A 20247-nucleotide genomic window follows, 5' to 3' on the forward strand; every position below is an offset into this window, starting at 1 on the left:
CCAACAACAAAATTGTGGCTAATGAAAATGCAGAGTGGCTTTTTGGTTTCTTTTCTTGTGCATCCCAGCCACTAGCACCCGATCTGCAAGATCTTTAGCATAGGGCTAATAATATAGTCATCCTACTTCACAATTTGTAATGTTGCAGTATGTTTTTGAATAATGATGGCTGGTTCCTTTACTTGAAAGCTCAGATCTGATTATCAGTCTGTTTTGTTAATGGAGTTTGTGATTTACTGTTTGATAATTAGACACCTTACAGATGGTGATCAACCTTAAAGTTTGCTTCGATTGTTTAGCATTTACACTATCATTGCACACAAGTTGTAACATTTTATTTCTTAAGTTTGAGTTCTCTTTAGCACTTTTTACCTTTATTACTACTTTATCACTTTATTGTTTATTTTATTATAAGACATAAGACACGAGATGTTTTTGTTTATTCTTTGTTTTTGACTATAAAAATTATTTGCCTAAGTAATGTTGGTAAATTTAAATAAAATTGTAAAAAATAAATGCAAATATTTCTGAATGGACTGTAAAAATTTTTTCAATAATTATTGATTCCGAATGACATTACACATTATATAGGGATATATATATTTTCTGTATCACCGATATAGAGAGACATATACTGCAACATAAATGTCATAGAACAATATGTGGGTATATTATGGTTATATAATTTGTTTCCTATGCCTTTGCACTAATTACAAGGCTATTCTGAGGTCTTTATAATGATACCTGAGAGGGATATTACCAGAGAAACATAATATGATGAGAACATTTTCAAAAACTGCTAAACTAATTTCTAGTTTTATTAGGTTACTCAAGCATTCACTTATTCTTTGGTATATTGGATGACAGCAAGCAACAGCAGTGTAGGTATATATGAAACCTAAACCTCTGAGTGAAATGATAAAAGCGTTGTGTAAGTGAACATCATCACATTAGGCAGACCACAGCAGCTGGGCATTAAGGCACCACGCCTAGATGATAACAGGTGCTGCAGGAAAATCAATACAGAACTTAACATGCTACTTCTTGTAAGATGAGAGTGGACAAATATGAAAAAAAAAGCAGAGTAAAATCCACCATCTCAACAAAAAAAGAGAACTTATGGTTTATTATACACAGCTTCTCACTAGAGCCTCGCTAAAATGTGAACTCGTACTGCTTCTGAATTAACTATGAACACTGACAGGAGGCTGGAGAATTATGTAAGATTACGTGACAAACAATTAACTGATGTGCAGATTTTAGGCAGCTTTCCATGAATATTTTACACAGCTCTGACATCGAGTGTAGGAACAATCTCTCTACGCACATCAAGAAAACAAGCTTGTGCTGCTATGAGCTGCACATTCATATCTGTTGATTAGCAGCCAGGCTAAGCAGACTGGACTTGCATCTAATTAATTCATGAGCACTTTCTCTGGTCATTTAAAATGGGCCATTATCCTTCTATACATGCCAGCCGCAGAGGGGTGGATCATATGAAACCATTCTGCTGTAATTATCCTGGGAACACGATGGTAGAAAAGTAGGATCCACTGACTTTCTTTAGTTAGAGATGAATAGAGAGGGATTATGGTCGATTAATATAGAGCTGTTGAGCCTTTTCATTTTCATTATTCTGAATTAAATTACAACAAATGTAAATGACAAGGCTTATGAATTATTAAATATATTATGTAATGTGTTTTTAAAAGTAATAAGTATGAATTATTAAGAGGAAGCAATTGTATGTGTGGGAATAGCCTTGATTTTATCCAACAGGATTTAACAGAACCATAACATCTTAGATTTAATCAGGAAAAAAAATCTTAATTTAAAAAATCTAAATATACATCAACAAAAAATACATGTAGCATATACAAGTAGTTACAGAATTCTCAAAAAGCCCACATTATGCTTCTTTAGCAGTCTGCAAGCATGTAAGAAAACACAGCAAGACCTAGTTTGGTTTGTGTACAAACACTTCTTAACCAACAACACCGTGGTACTCTATGATGAGTAAGGCGAGAGCGAAGTGTGCTCTCACTCCCACACCTCCTACAGAGGTCAATATGTGTGTGTGTGTGTGTGCGTGTGTCTGATTGCAGTCCAACCGAAGTAACCAAACCCCTCCTGAGAAGCGTCACTCACCCAGAGTTTGCTCTCATAATAGAAAGCATCCAGCAGTTTGACTATATACTGATGGTCACAGGAGGCGAGGATGTCGATCTCCACCATGTAGTCCTCAAGCTCCTCTTCTGTTTTGGTATCGATCACTTTAGCTGCAGCCAAGATCCCAGTCTGTTTGTTCTGAGCCTGTGATAAAAGCAACCAGTGTGAAACATTCAACAGTTAGTAGATGCAATAGAGTGACTCTTCTATGATGCTGTAAAGGTCTGGAAGTCAAACAGCAGCTCTAATGCAGCACTTTGATGTCAGTGCAAGAGACTCAATGCATAGCTTTTTACATCTGAGCTATAATAACTTTCAGTGTCTTGCAAGTTATGCATCTTTGATTGGGCTGTACTGTGAGCATTGACAACCCGGTGCATTTTTTCCCTGAACAATCGGAACTTTTTATTTTACTACATTTGTAACAATTGCAAAGACATCACCATCATCGTCATACAAATTGCAACACTTTCTGTCACTAGCCTACATTAAAGGCAGCACCCTTAATGTAGGCTAGTGACAGAAAGTGTTGCAATTATATACAATTTTGAATCTTCTAAAGCATAAAAACACCATATGTTTGTTGATATTTAAGAAACATGCTAAGTGAACATTCTTGTTTTTCAGAAAAAAAAACTGCTGAAGTCCGATATTCTGCTGTAAAAATAAATAATATGCGTTACGTGCTGAAATGCTGTAATGGACAGGAAATAACCTGTCCATTGCATGTTTAGCTAATTATATTTTAGCACCCCAGGTTGCCTTGGTGGAACACAGCGCATATCATTCATTCATTCACTCATTCAGAAAGGCTCTCAAAGCATGTGTCCTTGACTGAAATGTGACCTCCGGTGAACAATAAGAGACTCTGAAATGAGACTCAGATTCAGAGTTGTACATGAGGTTATTAATAAGCAAATAATATAAATATTACCAGCATACACATTAGGCGAGCAGATTATATTGTAACCCCTTGTCCTAACAACACCCTAGTGATATGCAATTTAGCAGCATTTAGTTTGCAACAGACTAAACACGACAGAAATTTAAATACAGCCATTTAGAAGCACAGAATATGCACTCACTCAAGTTTATAATCAAATTATATACATTAAACCTCTTTAACATTATTATTAAATGTAGATGCTGAAACACTGATGTGTGTATGAAGTTCAATTGCAATCACTGTACTGTAATTGCAGTAGTTTTTTGTAATAAATGGAAAGTAAACTATACCTGTTTTTTCCCCTTTTCCACTGATCCGAAAAATGGTTTGATCAGAAACAAAATGTGATGTGATCCAAACTGTGAGATTTGTAATTTGGTACATCACTTGAACCTAGTGTGTGGCTGTCTTTAAAAGTTCTTAAATAAAAACAGTGTTTTCACTCTACAAAGGGATAAGACCTCTGTGACAGAAACTAGTAAATTAGTCACCCCTGACAGCTAATTTTCTCTCTGGGCCCTTTAGCTGGTTACATTTACTTAGGGAGGAGGAACTCTGAAGTGATGCCAGCAAACCAATATCGATGCCAAGCAAAAAATTCAACCACCAGTTGATGGAGGACAGCATCATAGGCATCACATGCTTTCATAATGTATGGGTTTTGTGATGGATTGACTATAGACCTAGTTACGCAATTGAAAGAGAAAAACAAGTGCAAATATACAAACACAAATTGCATCGCTGCAGACAAAGATGACACGTAAATGCTGTTTAAAAGCCTTCTGCATTTGTACGTATTGTAACACTACAAAATACTGTTTCTGTGTTTTGCATGACACATGTTCGTCCAATCAATGTACACTTATCTAACCGTGCATTTCACAAAGCATCTAATTGTGATGTTGGACAATACAAACAGTTATTGGTTGCTTTACGTCACTTTGGTTGCCTTCTCCTATCTAAGTGACACACTGTTGGTCGATGAAGCTGCTATAAAAGCACAAACCAGGATGGACTTGCAATAGGGCTGCACAATGAATCATTTCAGCATTGATATCGCAATGTGATAGTTCGCAACAGTCACTTTGTGAGTATACGCAATATTGAGTCTGGATTATAATTATATAATATAATAATAATAATAATAATAATAAAATTTTTTTGAGGCCTGTGACTGTGTGAGGGATTTAAAAGCATTTAGGTCCAAAAAATTGTACTGAATTTAATTGTTTATAAAACATTTACATGCTTGTAGGTTGTTTCTAATATTTTATATGCACTCCCTTGCAGAATCATCCCAATCAATCCAAAATGATCAATTCGTTTTAAATAGTTATTCAACTCATCTAGTTAGAATACATTTATATCGCAACATATATACAAAATAAAAATAAAAATATTGCAATGTTAGATTTTTCCAATATAGTAAAGCCCTAAAAGCAAAACTAAAAATTTATTAACACAAAAAAAAAACGAAATTCAAAATAACGATGAATGAATATTTTGAAGTGGAAAGCTGATAAATTGTGGAATTATAAAAAATTATCATTTATGGTTGAGCAATATTAAAGAAAATCATCAACATCAAGTGACACAAAAATCAGAGAACTCAATATTTACAAAAGCTTCAGATAACTGGATTAAAACCGTTGAAGTAACGGTTTACTCAATTTGAAACATACTTGATCATTTTAATGAAATTATTAAAAATTTCAGTATCACTTTGTTAAGAAAGGAATAAAAAGGGAACTTCTGTGCGCAACGTATAATTTAGCCTCTAAATGGCTGAGAATTAAACTAATTCCTGAATGTTCCCTGAGATTAGTCTATTCCCTTTGACCTACTTCATTACAAAAGCACTTACTCGCAGCTTTATTCCAACAGGATAGACATTCAGAAAGAAAACCTATACCCATATTAGCACACAAGGCTTTGAGTCATGTGAAAAGCCAACAGAAATCACATTTGCACTTCTATTATGAAATTCTGGAATAATGAAGATGGGAAATGTATTTCCACAATAATGGAAAAAAGAAAAACTTCTTTTGTAAGCCCCTCACTGTAACCTGTAAACGAGACTACAGTAATACCATCTATTCTTCAAATTAAAAAAAGAAAAAAGCAGAAGAAAAAAGGAGAACAAGACCGGGTTTCCTCATCTAGAGGCGTGTCAGATGCTGTTTGAGGAAATGCATGTATCAGTGAAACTTTGAGCTCATCCCAATGAGCTACAAAGCAAAATCAATGAAACTTCTCCAGTGGAGCTAAGTTATTGCATTAGCTAACCATTCAAGAAAATTCTATTCAAAGCTGAGGTGACTAATAGCGGGTGTAACATGTTATTCCACTCAACCTCTTTCCATCTTAGAAACGTTTTTTCTAATCTGGAGTAGACCTTCGAGTGTTTACAGCTCAGCCAAAAACACAGAGGAGCGGGCAGAGAAAGGAAAGAGTCAAGTGAGGTGTGAGTTTATTGTAATAGAAAGTGCCCATTTCTGTTTTTAGCCTCAGGAAATTAACAAAGCGTCTGTATAATTATCCTGGAGAGAGCAGGTTCATTTGGTTTCCATTACTGTTCTCTGAATTAGTAAGTCTGGGCGAGCCACACTTCATAAGATGTGCAAATAATTGTCATAACTGAACTGTACTAGTACAACACATAATAATACACAATGGCAGGTCAATGACAATCCATTGTGAGACAACAGACTGTAAGATAAATCGCAGACAATACAGTTAAGGTAAGTCTTAAAAAAGCAACAAAAAAAGGAAAGATTTACATAGGGCTGGGCGATATGGCTTGAAACAAAATTTCGATTAATTGCGCATTTAATTGGGGTGTAACGATTTATCGTAGTACGATTTATTGCGATGCAAAAATGTCACAATATGCATCGTGGCGTTATGACGATTTGATTACGATATGACGTTTGTTTTCTCTTATTAGTTGAGCTGTTTGCACGTGAGCTACGTTCCACCTGCTGTCGCACGTGAGTTCAGATTGCAGCAGCAGTAATGTTAGCAGACCAAGATGACTGGAGTTGAAACAGAGGATGGCCCATCCTCTCAAAATCAGATGTCTGGCAACAATTCGGTTGTACAGTCATTGCTTTAGACTAGTCCGCTTTTTGACACGCATACTGGGACAAACATAGCCAAGTTTTAGTCTTCACAGTGATTTACATACTTTGCACAGCGACATGGATACCTTCTAATGGTGTTGAAAGAGTCACATACTGTATTTATAAGGTACAATTCACCCTAAAATATCATTCTGTCTTCATATAATGATGTATTGGCGGCCGCAAAATCACACATGACGTGAGCTGACCGTGAGCTGTTACTACAGAGGGCGGACTATGATAGATGCGAGCGTGTTCACTGCTTCAGTGAACAGAACCTGCAGGTTGTGACTAATAGGTAATAAAGTAGTAAACAACATTCAGTTTGTGGAACAGAGTGATCATTCAGGAGCCGCGTGGGAAGAATGAACAGCAGTGGAAATGATATCGTAAGCGTGCACATTATTTAAATAATCATATCGCATTTTAGAGTTATGATTACGACGAGCATTAACCCTTTTGAGTACAGAGGTACACAAAAATGCACGTCAACATGATACACTTGATAGCGCCGACATCAGCGATGCCGAAGAAATAGTAAACCTGCCTAAACTGCTGAAAAGAGCCACGACTGTGCTGTGTAATGAAAAGACGGCCACCCTGTCACTCATCACGCCCAACATGAAGACAGCCATCCATAAAAACCTCTCAGTCAGACAAACATAAGTTCAGGATTATTTTAAAGAACTGCTGATTACCTGGAAATGTAGAATTTTTTTTTATTTTTTTTTTTGCACACACAAAAAAAGCAAGTGACCAAGCAAAGCCTTAAGCTCTTACTGTTAAATTCAATTGAATTGAATCATTTCAATAATATTTTATAAGAAGTTTTTAAACTGTTTTAGTTTCCAGAGACAGTCCTGTTTAATTTATTTTCTTAAAGAAGGTTCAGTTTAACAAGTTGAAACAAAAGAAATGCATAAAAAATAGCTTACTTGGTAATTAAAATTTTTTTAATAAAATTTGCATTTCAGTTTAATTAAAAAATTTTATTCCAAATATCGTGATACATATCGAATCGTGAACATTATATCGTGATACACATTGTATTGTGAGCTGAGTGTATCGTTACACCCCTAACATTTAAACTCCATTACCATTAATGAATGATTATTTTATTTGTTTAATTTTTTGCCCTCGTAGTTCACAGACAAGTTTTACAGTAAATATGCTCACTAGGGAAGCTCCAATCGATCAGCCGATAATAACACAGGGCTCGAAATTGCAACCATTTTGGTCGCATTTGCGCCCGAAATTTCATCAATGCGACCTCATAATATATTTGGGAGCATTTCTGCGACTGCATATAATGGTTGTAGTGCGACCTGTTAAGATTTTTTTCTAAAAACGTGCTGAATCGGTCTTCCTTGCCACTGTATTGGTTCATATTAGCTGTCAATCATTTAAGTCTTTCCGCTGTCAGATGACAGGGAGCTTTTGTTACTGCGGGAAATGTAAACAGCTGAAGAGTGAAAAGTACACCGATTTGGAAACGCCACCTGGTTTTTGTTAGTCCTAATTTATGTTGTTTTCAAATACAATAAATCCTTTAAAATACAATTTGCAATGGTGCTCATTTATTTTTGGTGGGTGCTCCTAAATGTTTTCTAGTGCTCTTAAATATTTTAAGTTGGGAGCACCGGCGCTACCAAGTGAAAAAGTTAATTTCGAGCCCTGATAACATGACTCAATTGGTACTCGCTAATCACAAACGTTCGTTTATGGGTTCACAAACAGAAAAAGATGCATTTTAACTTGAATCAAATGTGCACTCAATGTTTTCCTTATTGAGGTACGTTGAATTATTCTTCCATAATTTGCAAACAGTTTACAAATTGCATTATTAGTCATTTTTCTCACCAAATTTTTTATCCGTTTTATCTATTATTTTCTGTAAAGCTGCTTTTGACCATGACGTGTCCACACTAAATGGTTATAAGAGACATGTTTAAGGGATTATATGCAAATTTATTCTCTCAGGATATGAGAGATCTCGACTTAAATATCATACTTAAAGTGAAAATGTGCTTTATGCAATGTTAAAGTTAAATAAAGCTTGAAGCATCAGAATCCGTACTCTGTATCAACCGATCACCATGAAATGGCATCAGTATTCGGTATTGGCTCCAAAAATCCTTACGAGAGCATCCCTAATGCTCACATATTACATGTGAAAGATTTTTGAATGAAGGGTACATTACTTTATTTAAAAAGAATAGAAGTAAACACACCCTATTTACTAATCGATGATTATTTATTGAACATCAACGCTGAACAACTGAAGTTATAAACACACATTACCTTAAAAAAGTTTATCTTAGAAAAAATAAATAACACTTTTGGAAACCAAAATAATTGTCAATGTTTTTCATATTAAATGTAGAAAACAAACAGTATATTTTCTAACTCAAATAACTAAATTAAATTTTAAACTTTTAAACAGTGCATTTCTTGCATCTTCTGTAAACAAATATTTTAATGTATAATAATTTTAATATTGTATGTAAAATAAGCCATCTCAAGGCATCTCTGGCGCAGCTTCCAATCAACGTCAAAGAAGTGCAAAGTAAGGCTCAAGAATGTGTCCATCGTCCTATACTTGACCAGAGATCAGATGTGGCTGCAAAGTGGCCGCGGAAGTATAAACTAGCCTAAGCCTATCAGAGCGGGGTCACGTGACTCCACATACGGTAGAAAAAGTTATTGAAAAAATTAACCTGGAAAAGTTAGACCGATTATTAATTCTGAATGTCGATTTTGATTACTTTTCAATTGATCGCCCAGGCCCTAGTTTTACATATTCCACAAGAATGAACCAAGGCCAAAGATATGGTGAACTGTCATTTCATGCTGATTTTAGCCACAAATGAGATCTCCTCCCAGAAATGTACATACCACAAATTTATCCATTCAGAAAATACAGAACAGCTCACTTCCATATCAGATTACAGATTGAGATTAAAAACAATCCATGGCTGTCTGACTACCAATTAACACTATAAAACAACTAGCATGGACCAATTAATGTCCACTTATTTAATTTTATGTTGATTTGAAAAGACACAACACAACACAATGTACACAGTAAGCATGGGACGATAACCGTTTTAAGGTATGCAACGGTTTGGAAAAGTCAAGGTTTTAAAACCACCTACATTTTTGCTATACAATTCCTAAGATATATGTAAGGTTTTTTAAAACATTTTGTTTTAAGTTTTGTTAGGACAACTGCATTTTCAGCAGAAAAGATATCCAAATATGTTGTTTTAAATTGTAATGAAATGTGTGTGCTTTTTAACTAATAAAGAGAGCAGAAGTCAAAGATTCATTTGAATTCTTTAGCCTGACATGTTTACTGCTCCAAAATATTATAAATGTTTCTCAAAATAAAATATAATGTGTTTAATAGGGGAAAAAAAGTTGTACGTTTTTTTTTTACAGACATTGAAACAGAACTTATTTTAGAGTAGTAATCACAATACCGTAAAACCATGATATTTTTATCGAAGGTTATCATACCATCAGAATCTTATACCGACCCATGCCTAGTACACAGTATCGTTCCAAACAAGAGGAAAAAAAAGTAACAAATTGCTGGTGAACCGTACAAACAACAGATATTTATCATCACAGTCCCACACCTCTAGAATCACACGACGACCGCTAAACTGAGGCAGGAAGACCCTGCTGATTCACCCTCCTGATCAATTTCACCACACCTCTGCATGAGATACAACATTCTTTCATTGTCACTTCCCTCATTTAACACTGTCATAAAAGCACTAGCATTTTTAAATATGACGGGTTAGTTTTGCTCACTTATTTCAGAATAAGATCCTCATAAACATATTGATTATATTGTGTGGTTTGTTTGGATAAAAACATGAAACAAAAAAACAAGACTATTCTGTCTGCATATCATATGTGGTTGTGCAGCAACTCAATTCCTGAAGGGCCACAGCTCTGCAGAATTTAGCTTCAACTCACAACTGCTTAACAGTTCATAGTAATCCTTAAAATCATAGTTTAATCAGGTGTATTTGATTAGTTTTGAAGCAAAGCTGCAGAGCTGTGGCCTTCCAAAAATCAAGTTTGAAACCAATGTTGTACAATATATTAAGTTTATCACACCCATCTCGCTGTCACAAACACAATGCATTCCATAAATGGGAGCAGTATGAAAACATTCTCCAATAGATTCAAGTGAGTCTAAAGCAGGCAGTGAATGAAAGGAATGGTAAACTGTGTCAGGTTTAATTACCTTCAACTACAACAGGTTCTACAACACAAGCAAAACTAAAAGTATGTATTTGTGAATGCAATGAATTGGACAATCAGAATAACAACTACATCGTTTGACTTAATATATATATTTTTTTATCGAATTATGAGGAAAATCCTATTTATTTCGATATCTTTGTAGTTAATGATGAAGTTAAGCATAGTCTAAGAATGAGATGGTATGATAACCTAAAATATCACAGATTGACAGCATTGTGTTTACTGCTCTAAAATATATTCTTTTTAAATGTCTGGGTAAAAAACAAAAACTTTTCACCCCTTTGAACATAATATATTTTGTTTTGAGAAACATTTAAGATATATTGGAGCAGTAAACATGTCAGACTAATAATTCAAATGAATCAATCACTGATTTCTGCTGTCTTCATTCATTTCAGAAATACTCTTTAAATTTAAAGTAGCATCTTTGGATATCTTTTCTGCTGGAGATACTGTTGTCCTTAAAAATATGTAAATCAAAATTTTACACATACGTTAGGAACAGTATAGCAGAAAATTTTGGCGGTTTTAAAACCTTGACTTTTCCAAACCATGCTACACCTTGAAAATGGTTATTGTGCTATGCCTAAATGAAGCTGCCATTCATTTAAAATCAACATCACGTTACTTGTTTACCAACACGCTAATTCCCTACTGACCTGAAAATGATCAACATGGTAAAAACAGTTTTTGCTAAAATAATTGGCTAGATATTAGTAATCATAAAATCATTTTAAGCTTAATACCAACAGCTATATCTGCATTCTGCAATCGTGCATATTATTTTTGTGACTTGTTTTATTCTTCATAGTCATACAAAACATGACTAATCCTTATTTTGACAGAAGCTGGGGTTACCATGACAATACCGCTTATACTCATAACTAAAGATTAGAAGTGTAAAAAAGTACCAGTGAGTGAACTCAAAAGTCCTGTCAGGACTCAATTTGTCGCACTCTATGATGTGATGTACATAGAAAATGTTGAGATAGCAGGTTGACAGAAATAATTTCTCATGCCATTTTTTAAAAAAAAAGCGTGACAGTGCTAACCAGGAAGCTCAGCTCAATCATGAAGATTATGTCATTTGAAGATCAGTTAAAGCAGGGGTGTGCTAACCCCCAAAATAAAATGTCAGTCACCCGCAACCCTCATTTTTCTCTATGGTGGTTATAAATATAGAAACATTGCACACACAACTATAGGCCTATATAAGCTTATTGACAACACAAAAATGCAACAGTTTAATAACCATACATTTTTATAGTCATTTATTAATTTCATATTAACCTCAAATATCATATTTTTAATGTATTAGTGCCATAAAGGTTGTCAAAAAGTTTAACCTGGCACCACAAAATTAATCTGACACTATTGCTGTGCGGTTAATTTAAACACTGCAGGGGTCACAATCCAATGGGGGGAAAAAAGAATGGCTGATACATTTTTATTTCATACTGTTGTTTCTTTACTAATGTATTTATTAACTATCTCCTGTGAGTTATGAATAAAATATGGTAATTCTAATAGTTTGATAAATTTTATTTGAGTTCTGGAAATCACCATGCGATCCCTCATCATTGTCCCAAGAACTTCTAGGGGGTCCCAACCCCCACTTTGGAAACCACTGTAATTCCAGATTACCTTCAAATTATATAATTACCTGCTTCAGTGGAACACAACATCATATGTTAGTAAAAATAAGCCACCATTTGCTTTCTATTTATAGTATTTAAAACATGATGGAAGTGAAAAGCTGTCAGTGACTCAAAACATCTCCTTTTGCCTTCCACAAAAAAATATATTTAAACATTAACAAACAAAAATAACAAACATACAGGATACTAATTATAATACATGTATACACGTTGAAAATATTTACATTTTGGAGTATCTGAGCCTTTAATGCTAATCAGCAGAGTCAAAGAAAAAGAGCAAAACACTCATGTGATTTACCTTGTAGACTTTGCCAAAGGCTCCATCCCCAAGCTCTCCCACGATCTCCCAAAAATCCTCGGGGTTGACGTCTCTGTTGACATGCTCATACTGTTTCTTCTTCTTCTCCGTTCCCAACTTAAATATCTTCCGAAAATTGAAAAAGGACATGTTCCAATCGCGATCTAAAGGTCTATGGTCTACAAAAAATAGACTGACACGACATAAACTGTTAATACTGTGCTAGACGAATCACTTGGGGAGTTGGCTAATGGGCTAGCATGTGGAGGATCGATCCCCTGCTAACTCATTTAACGTCACCAGTGCAGCTGCAGACAGCTCCAAGTGAAACTGTTAATGACAGCGAATATATTAGTCTCTGTGCAAGAGACAGAGATCAACCTTTATGTGGCATTTCGCGTCTCCATAACAGTGATTCATCCAGGCGAGCGACTCCTTCCAGCATACAGGGATGGAAAAGTAACAGTCCACTTCCTCTGCTAGCCTCACAGCGGCTACATGTGTGTGTGATCCTCTGCTTTTGCCTTACCCGTCTGCTAAAAAACGAGCTTCTCAATCAAACAAGCGTCGCGTATTCAAATATGTCGTTTAAACAAACTACAATACAGTAAAATCCATTTGAAGGAGGCAGATAATTAGCTAGCACACCGTAAAAAGCGGAGCGGATGCTGATGACCAAACTCCAGTCTGAGCTCAGTCTACTCCTCGGGAGGGGTGTGTTTTACAGCTTAGCCAACCACAACAGTTTCGATAAAACCGAATAAACAATTTCAGGGCACAGGCATGCCAGTCGACGCTGCTCGCGGTGCCGAAACGGATGTTTTTCGCGCCTCGTTCAATGGTCGCTTGGGTCTCTCGTGACCAACTTCTCGTGGATGTTGCAGAAGGATTTCAGAGCGCGTGCGTTTGGCTAGGAAAGGCGCGTGCACGAATGTCGAAAAACTGGCGCAAGCGCAGTCGATGTTTGCCATGCAGAGTTATGGATGATTTGATTCATGCAGTTGAATCGAATCATTTGAATTGTTCGGCTTTATTATATATTATATATATATATATATATATATGCAATGCAAGTACAACAAATTAAAACAGTAAAGAAAGTTGCAAAGGCTAGGGAGAGATTTATCACTGGAATATATTAAATTAAATAAAGGCTTGTACAATTCGCATAGCTTTTTGATCTTTTGACGGTAATATGGTCACAATATAAGGCTTTACTTTATTTTTAAATGCATGAATTTTTCCTGTAAATTCGACAAAAATAATTCAGACTTGTTTGGTAGCTGTATGATACGCAATTATTAGGGCGAAATTCACCCAAAAACTACATTTTGCTGTTAGCAATTTAAGATGTCCTCCTCAGTAGACATTACTTTGCTCCCCTCCTTTAATAAGTCTTGAAATTGTTTTAACCCGTTACAGTGCCATTGCTTGTATTGATTTGTTTGGATATGTTTGCATACATGACAACAGTTGGGAAGACAAACTTTTGACATGTTCCTAAAGTTGAATATACATCATCCTGTGAGGGCAACCAATGTGATCACACACAGCACAGGAGCATTTGCAGTGAACTGTTTTGTTAGTTTTGTTTTTGCATAGTGATTCTTTCACTGCTGATGTTCCTAGTGTATTGTCATGTTGATTTTTAAAAATAGATAGTAGGCTAACAGATTACATGTAATCTGGATTATGCAATCGAATTCCAAATATTAAACACTTATAATTAGAGTAAACTATACTCATAATCACACTACAGTTCATTTTTATTATGGATTTCATGATTATATATATTTCTTTTTCTAATAAACCTCCACCTTAAATATGTTTATCATTCTTCATGATTCTTTGTGTTTATTCGTTATCTTTACTGGACATCCTTTAGTTTTTCCAATGGGTGGGTGTGTAGAATCATGCACAGATTCTGCAACAGAAGTCAATGTTTTATATAGCAGTGATAGTGTGAATTTTATGTTTTTTAATAACTTTTTTGTAATGTTGCTGTTTTCTCCATGTCTAAAGCGAAGGTTTTAAACTCATAATGCATTACTTTGTTTTATTCAGTTTTATATCAGCAAAAACTAACAGGAAGGTAAATTACTGTATTTTGAAGTATTAGCAGTACCGAAGGTGTTAAGGCCCTTGTTGATCATAAAGACTCGAATATTCTTACTTTCTTCAAATATTCTGACACTGTCATTGTCAGCCAACTTTATGATAATAAAACAGGTCATGGTCCAGTACTTACTGGTTTAGTCAGACGATGTGAGGACTCATACCTTCAGTTAAATGTATTAAGTGAAGTTTATTTATAAACAAATTTTGAGAGGATCACGTGCTTATAATTGTTCACAGCTGTTCCAACTTTAGCTAATGACTGATTATCCTATCAGACGCTCCTTAACTCACTAAAAATTACCAGACTATTCTCATCTCAATATCTTCGTCTTGAAGAAAACCCTACTTTCCCTCCTTTCAAACGGGCGTCACGGTGGGCAGCGATTAGCGCTGTTGCCTCACAGCAAGAATGCCTCTGGTTTAATTCCTTTCCAAACCAGACGGCATTTCTGTGCGGAGTTTGCTCGTTCTCCCTGTGGTCACGAGGGTTTTCCCCGGTTCCTCCAGTTTCCTCCCACAGTTCAAAAACAAGCACTCTAAACAGCTAATATAAAATTTTTAGCTAAACTCTGAGTACACCTTTCAGCATCTATATCTGACACTTAGCTACAGTAAGCAAGAGGGGGAGTCATCGAGATTTACCTGAGCTCAAACTCCCCTCTCGCCTTGCAACGGGAGGGAGCCCAGGGCTCGAGGATACTACGCTAAACTAGCTTTATTATCAATCATCAGCTAAGTGTGAACTCTTGAAAGACAAAAGATATGATAATCAATTTTAGGAAGGCTGCTCACTCTTTCATTTAAAATCAGACTGTTGAAAGTGTGCAATCACCTAGGCACAATTATTGACTCTAAATTCACCTTTGATGAGAATTGTGAAGCAGTGTGTAAAAAGGGGCACCAATAACAATTCTGTTTGAGAAAGTTGAATCCTTTCCCTATTGATAAACACATGATGATTTTATTTTACCTTGCTTTTCTTCAGTCCGTTTTATCTTTTACTTTGGTGTCATGGTTTGGGAACCTTTCTGTTAAGAATAAAAACACACTAAATCAGATAGTTAAGGGGTCTAGTAAGCTAAAGGCAGCTAATATCCAAGGTCATATTACCCTGCAGCCCAAGATCGTTTACTCACTGAAGCTGAGCAGGGCTGAGCCTGGTCAGCACCTGGATGAGAGACCACATGAGAAAACTAGGTTGCTGTTGAAAGGGCTGTTAGTGAGGTCAGCAGGGAGCGCTTAACCTTTGGTCTGTGTGAGTCCTAATGCCCTAGTATAGGGAAGGGAACACTATACTGTCAGTCAGCACCGAGGTCCTGACTCTCTGTGGTCATTAAGAATCCCATGGCACTTCTTGTAAAGAGTAGGAGTGTAACCCCGATGTCCTGGCCATATTTCCTCCATTGACCCTTACCCATCATGGACTCCTAATCATCCCCATCTGCTGATTTGGCTTTATCATTGTATCTCCACTCCCCCTAAAGCTGGTGTGTGGTGAGCGCCATATTGTCTTGTGGCTGCCGTCATATCATCCAAGTGGATGCTACACACTGGTGGTGGTGTGGAGAGACCCCCCCCCTCATGATTGTGAAGCGCTTTGGGTGTTTGGCTATACATGATAAATGCGCTATAAAAATACACACATTACATCAAATTAAGAGAATTGCAAATTTCATTTTTAAGTGACACTGCTCAACCCCTTCCTTTGGTTTTCATCGGTGTTTAGTATCAAGCTGTGTTAGTAAACGGTATAAAAATTGTTTCATACCAGTAGCGATTAGACAGTAAACTAAGGCATAGACAATACTTTAAGGGATTATTTATTCATTCATTATTGTTTTATTTTATTTTTTTTATTTGGAAGATAGTGTTTTGCATGTGTATGTTTTTATGTCCATTTGTCGTTGTCACTGTGAGTTTTTTTGTGTGGCACTGTTATGAAATGAGGACTCTTGACCAACAGAGTCTGGATGCAGGATGCGATGCAATCTCAGACCGACTCCATCTTTGGGTATAAATGAAGTAACCTAACCTAACCTAACCTAACCTAACCTAACCTAACCTAACCTAACCTAACCTAACCTAACCTAACCTAACGTATCTCTCAAAACGGTACAAGACTGTCCTACAGTATCTGACTACAATTCATAAGAAATTTACCCAGCTAATTGCTCCTGTCACACACACTGTATGGGAGATGTTCAATTTTGAATCATTGACCAAACACTGACATCTATTGGTGTAAATAGGGTAATGCAACAGGGTTACACCTGGAAATGTCACTCATCTAGCTTACTCAACTAGTACTTTCCCCCAATCTTCTCCTATTCTTAGAAATGGAGGATACTGATCAAATATTGGACAACGTTTTGCATAAATCTCCCACTATTGAAGAGCTGGAGGGTATATTACATGGGGGTCAGTTGTCTTGTAACCACGTCGATGAAGTGTGGCCTAATTTGTTCCTGGGAGACATGTAAGTAGGACTTTTATATATAGATGATTAAAAGAAAGAGTTAGCATGTTTATTATGTCGTTCTTTCTTAAACAGGTACATGTCTCACGACAGATATGGCCTGTGGAGCCTAGGTGTCACACATGTTTTAAATGCTGCACATGGTAAAATGTGTTGCAAAGGAAATGATGATTATTATGGGACAACCGTGAAGTATTATGGTGTGCCAGCCAATGATTTGCCAACATTTGATATTTCACCTTTCTTCTACCCGTCTGCACAGTACATTCATGATGCGCTCAGCACAACAGGCGGTATGTAAAACTCAAGTTATTTTTTTAATCAGCCCTAATTGGATTCATTATTGCTGTCATTGCTTCAAGTATTTTCTTTTCAACAGCTAAAGTTTTTGTGCATTGTGCTGTGGGGATGAGCCGTTCAGCTGCTCTGGTCCTAGCTTACCTAATGATTTATTGCAATTTCTCTCTTGTGGATGCCATCTTGAAAGTGAAAGAAAGAAGATGGATTTTCCCAAACCGAGGATTTCTGAAACAGTTAATAACTCTTGACAATGAATTAAAACTACAAGGCACCAGTAACTAGATTTAACTAGAGAAGTGTACAGTTTATAAACCTGTTAATTAAATACATGAATGAACCGGCAACTTATCCAGCATATGCTTTACACAGCGAATGCCCTTTCAGCTGCAACTTAGTAAAGGGAAACACCCATACACACTCAGATACACCCATACACTACGGCCAATTTAGTATATTCAATTTACCTATACTGCATGTGTTTGGACTGTGGGGGAAACCGGAGTGAACTCGGGGAGAACATGCACACTCCATACAAAAATGCCAACTGGTCCAGCAGGGGCTCAAACCAGTGACCTTTTTTGCTGTGAGGTGACAGTGCTAACCACAGAGCCACTGTGTCACCTAATTTTATTACAGTCATTCATTTTCATCTGCTTTTCCGGGGCCGGGTCGCAAGGGCAGCAATCAAGAACCTCAGACTTCCCTCTCCCCAGATACTTCCTTCAGCTCCTGGCGAGGTGTTCCCACGCCAGCCGAGGACATAGTCCTTCCAGCATGTCCTGGGATTTCCCAGAGGCCTCCTCCCAGTGGGACATGCCTGGAACACCTCCCTGTAGGCATCCAGGAGGCATCCGAAACAGATGCTGAGCCTCTTCAGCTGACTTCTCTCGATGTGGAGGAGCAGCGGCTCTACTCCGAGCTCCTCCTGGGTGACAGAGCTCCTCACCCTATCTATAAGGGTGCACCCTGCCACCCAGCGAAGGACATTCATTTCGGCTGCTTGTATCTGAGATCTTGTCCATTCAGTCATGACCCCAAGCTGATGACCATAGGTGACAGTAGGAACATAGATTGACCGGTAAATCGAGAGCTTTGCCTTTCGGCTCAGCTTCTTCTTTACCACAATGGACCGGGAAATTGACCACATTACTGCTGCAGCTGCATCAATCCGCCTGTCAATCTCACGCTCCATCCTTCCCTCGCTCATAAACAAAACCCCAAGATACTTGAACTCCTCCACCTGGGGTAAGGACTTTCCTTCAACTTGGAGATGGCAAACCAACTTTTTCCAGTGGAGCACCATGGCCTCGGACTTGGAGGTGTTAATTCTCACCCCAGCCACGTCACACATAATTAGAACAGAAGATAAGATTTTTGAAAAGTGTTTAAAAGTATTCTTTGCAAAGAATAAGATATTATTGGATTTTACTCAACTTTGCCTTGAACAAAATTGGAGTTTTAAGTTGAATCCTTCTTTCCTACAATCACGCACAAAAATGTTTTGTGAAGTGTGTTTTAAGGTGAGTGGGCTTTACAAACCACCTGTAGAAACAATCTTCTCACTCCGTAAGATGAGAAAAACACTCCCCTCTTCACTCTAGCACTTTTATGAGCACATACTGTTCCTATAATTAGCACTTTTTGTGTGTATTTCCTTTTTTTTTTTTTTGAATCACTGAATGCTTCCTCAATTATAAGTTCCTTACAAAAGCATCTGCTAGATAACTAAATGTAAATGTAGTGAATCTTTCAAGGATTTGAATCTTGAACTGAAATAAAATAGCATATGCAAATGTATTTAAACTAAGCTTATCATCAGACATTGTTGTTTCCCTTCTTTGTTTCACCCTTCTTCAAAGTACAATACTCCAAATGTCCACTTAACACAATTGTCCTTTATTGTCCTGTTCTCTCGTCATCAGATGAATCATCTCCTAGTGTCACTTGTGAACAGACCACAATGTCCTGCCATAGAAATGGAATAAACTAGAACGGTCTGAAACATATCTCAAAATAGACAGGGATTAGTGGCTTAGTATGTGTCAAGCTGAGATAGCTTTTAATATTCTCAGCATTACCCATAGTAATTGCATTCTTACTAGTGACACCGACAAATTCATTTATCAGTTTTCTAATTTAATTCTTACTTAATTGTAACTTAACTGTAAATTTAACTGAAGAGCACTGCAATTGTGTAACAAGTAAAAACTGAATTTATAATTGAATTGTGGTTCTGGCTGCATGTCAAAGTTAAATTCAATAGTCACATTTGTGGACAACAAAATGTTATTGTAAATGGTAAATATCTTTTGGTAAATATCACAATAGTTTATCCTAGAACTGCACTTTATATCTTTTACCTGTATCCTGCACTTGCTGCTATTGCACTGCTGGTCAGACCTAAACTGCATTTCATTGCATTGTACTTGTACATGTGTAATGACAATAAAGTTGAATCTAATCAAAAAAAAAAAAGGGTCAGAGTCATTTTCTTTTATGCCAAAAATCATTAAAATATAAAGCAAAGATCATGTTCCATGATGATATTTTATAAATTCCTACTGTAATGTAAACATAATTTTTGATTAACAATATGTGTTCCTAAAAACTACAGGCGTGCTTTTCACAACGTTTTAATTTTTTTTGAACAGATTCCAGATATTCATATAGTTGTACCTCTCCCAAATTTGTGCTGTCCAAACAGACGCTACACCAATGGAAAGCTTATTTATTCAACTTTTAGATTATATATAAAACATAAGCTAGGTAATTGCACCTATCTTATACTGTGTGAAAGGTTAATAATTGAATTAAAAGGCTTTTTAATTGCAATTGGTAATTGAATTAGAGACCACAAACATTTCTAGTAAGAATTGAAT

The 20247-nt window shown here is 36.4% G+C and overlaps 2 protein-coding genes across 4 annotated transcripts in view; one reads left to right on the forward strand and one right to left on the reverse strand.

Annotated features, from left to right (window-relative positions):
* slka (STE20-like kinase a) overlaps nt 1-13382 on the reverse strand; it is a 45324-nt gene extending 31942 nt beyond the window's left edge. For 2 of the 3 annotated variants that reach the window (XM_005156872.5, XM_005156871.5), the window contains exons 1-2: nt 12475-13382; nt 2149-2313 (exon numbers count right to left, since the gene is read on the reverse strand). In XM_005156872.5, the coding sequence (XP_005156929.1) occupies nt 2149-2313; nt 12475-12624 (315 nt within the window). In that variant the 5' untranslated portion in view covers nt 12625-13382. The remainder of the gene's footprint in view (nt 1-2148; nt 2314-12474) is intronic. The other variant, NM_001145601.1, reaches the window with a different exon arrangement.
* A 3546-nt stretch (nt 13383-16928) lies between these two features.
* si:ch211-223p8.8 lies at nt 16929-17650 on the forward strand. Its single transcript, NM_001145626.1, has 3 exons — nt 16929-17068; nt 17144-17361; nt 17448-17650. Exons 1-3 carry the CDS (start codon nt 16929-16931, stop codon nt 17648-17650), a joined length of 561 nt encoding a protein of 186 aa, NP_001139098.1.
* Nucleotides 17651-20247: the final 2597 nt, after the last annotated feature.

This window comes from Danio rerio, chromosome 13, assembly GCF_049306965.1.
Source record: "Danio rerio strain Tuebingen ecotype United States chromosome 13, GRCz12tu, whole genome shotgun sequence".
In the NCBI taxonomy this organism is placed as follows: Eukaryota; Metazoa; Chordata; class Actinopteri; order Cypriniformes; family Danionidae; genus Danio; species Danio rerio.

Excerpts from the sequence above, each read along its gene's own strand:
- si:ch211-223p8.8 (NM_001145626.1), top strand. The coding sequence starts at position 16,929 with ATGGAGGATACTGATCAAATATTGGACAACGTTTTGCATAAATCTCCC. Across the intron at positions 17,069-17,143 it reads AATTTGTTCCTGGGAGACAT|GTACATGTCTCACGACAGAT; the intron begins GTAAGTAGGACT and ends TTTCTTAAACAG. Across the intron at positions 17,362-17,447 it reads TGCGCTCAGCACAACAGGCG|CTAAAGTTTTTGTGCATTGT; the intron begins GTATGTAAAACT and ends TCTTTTCAACAG.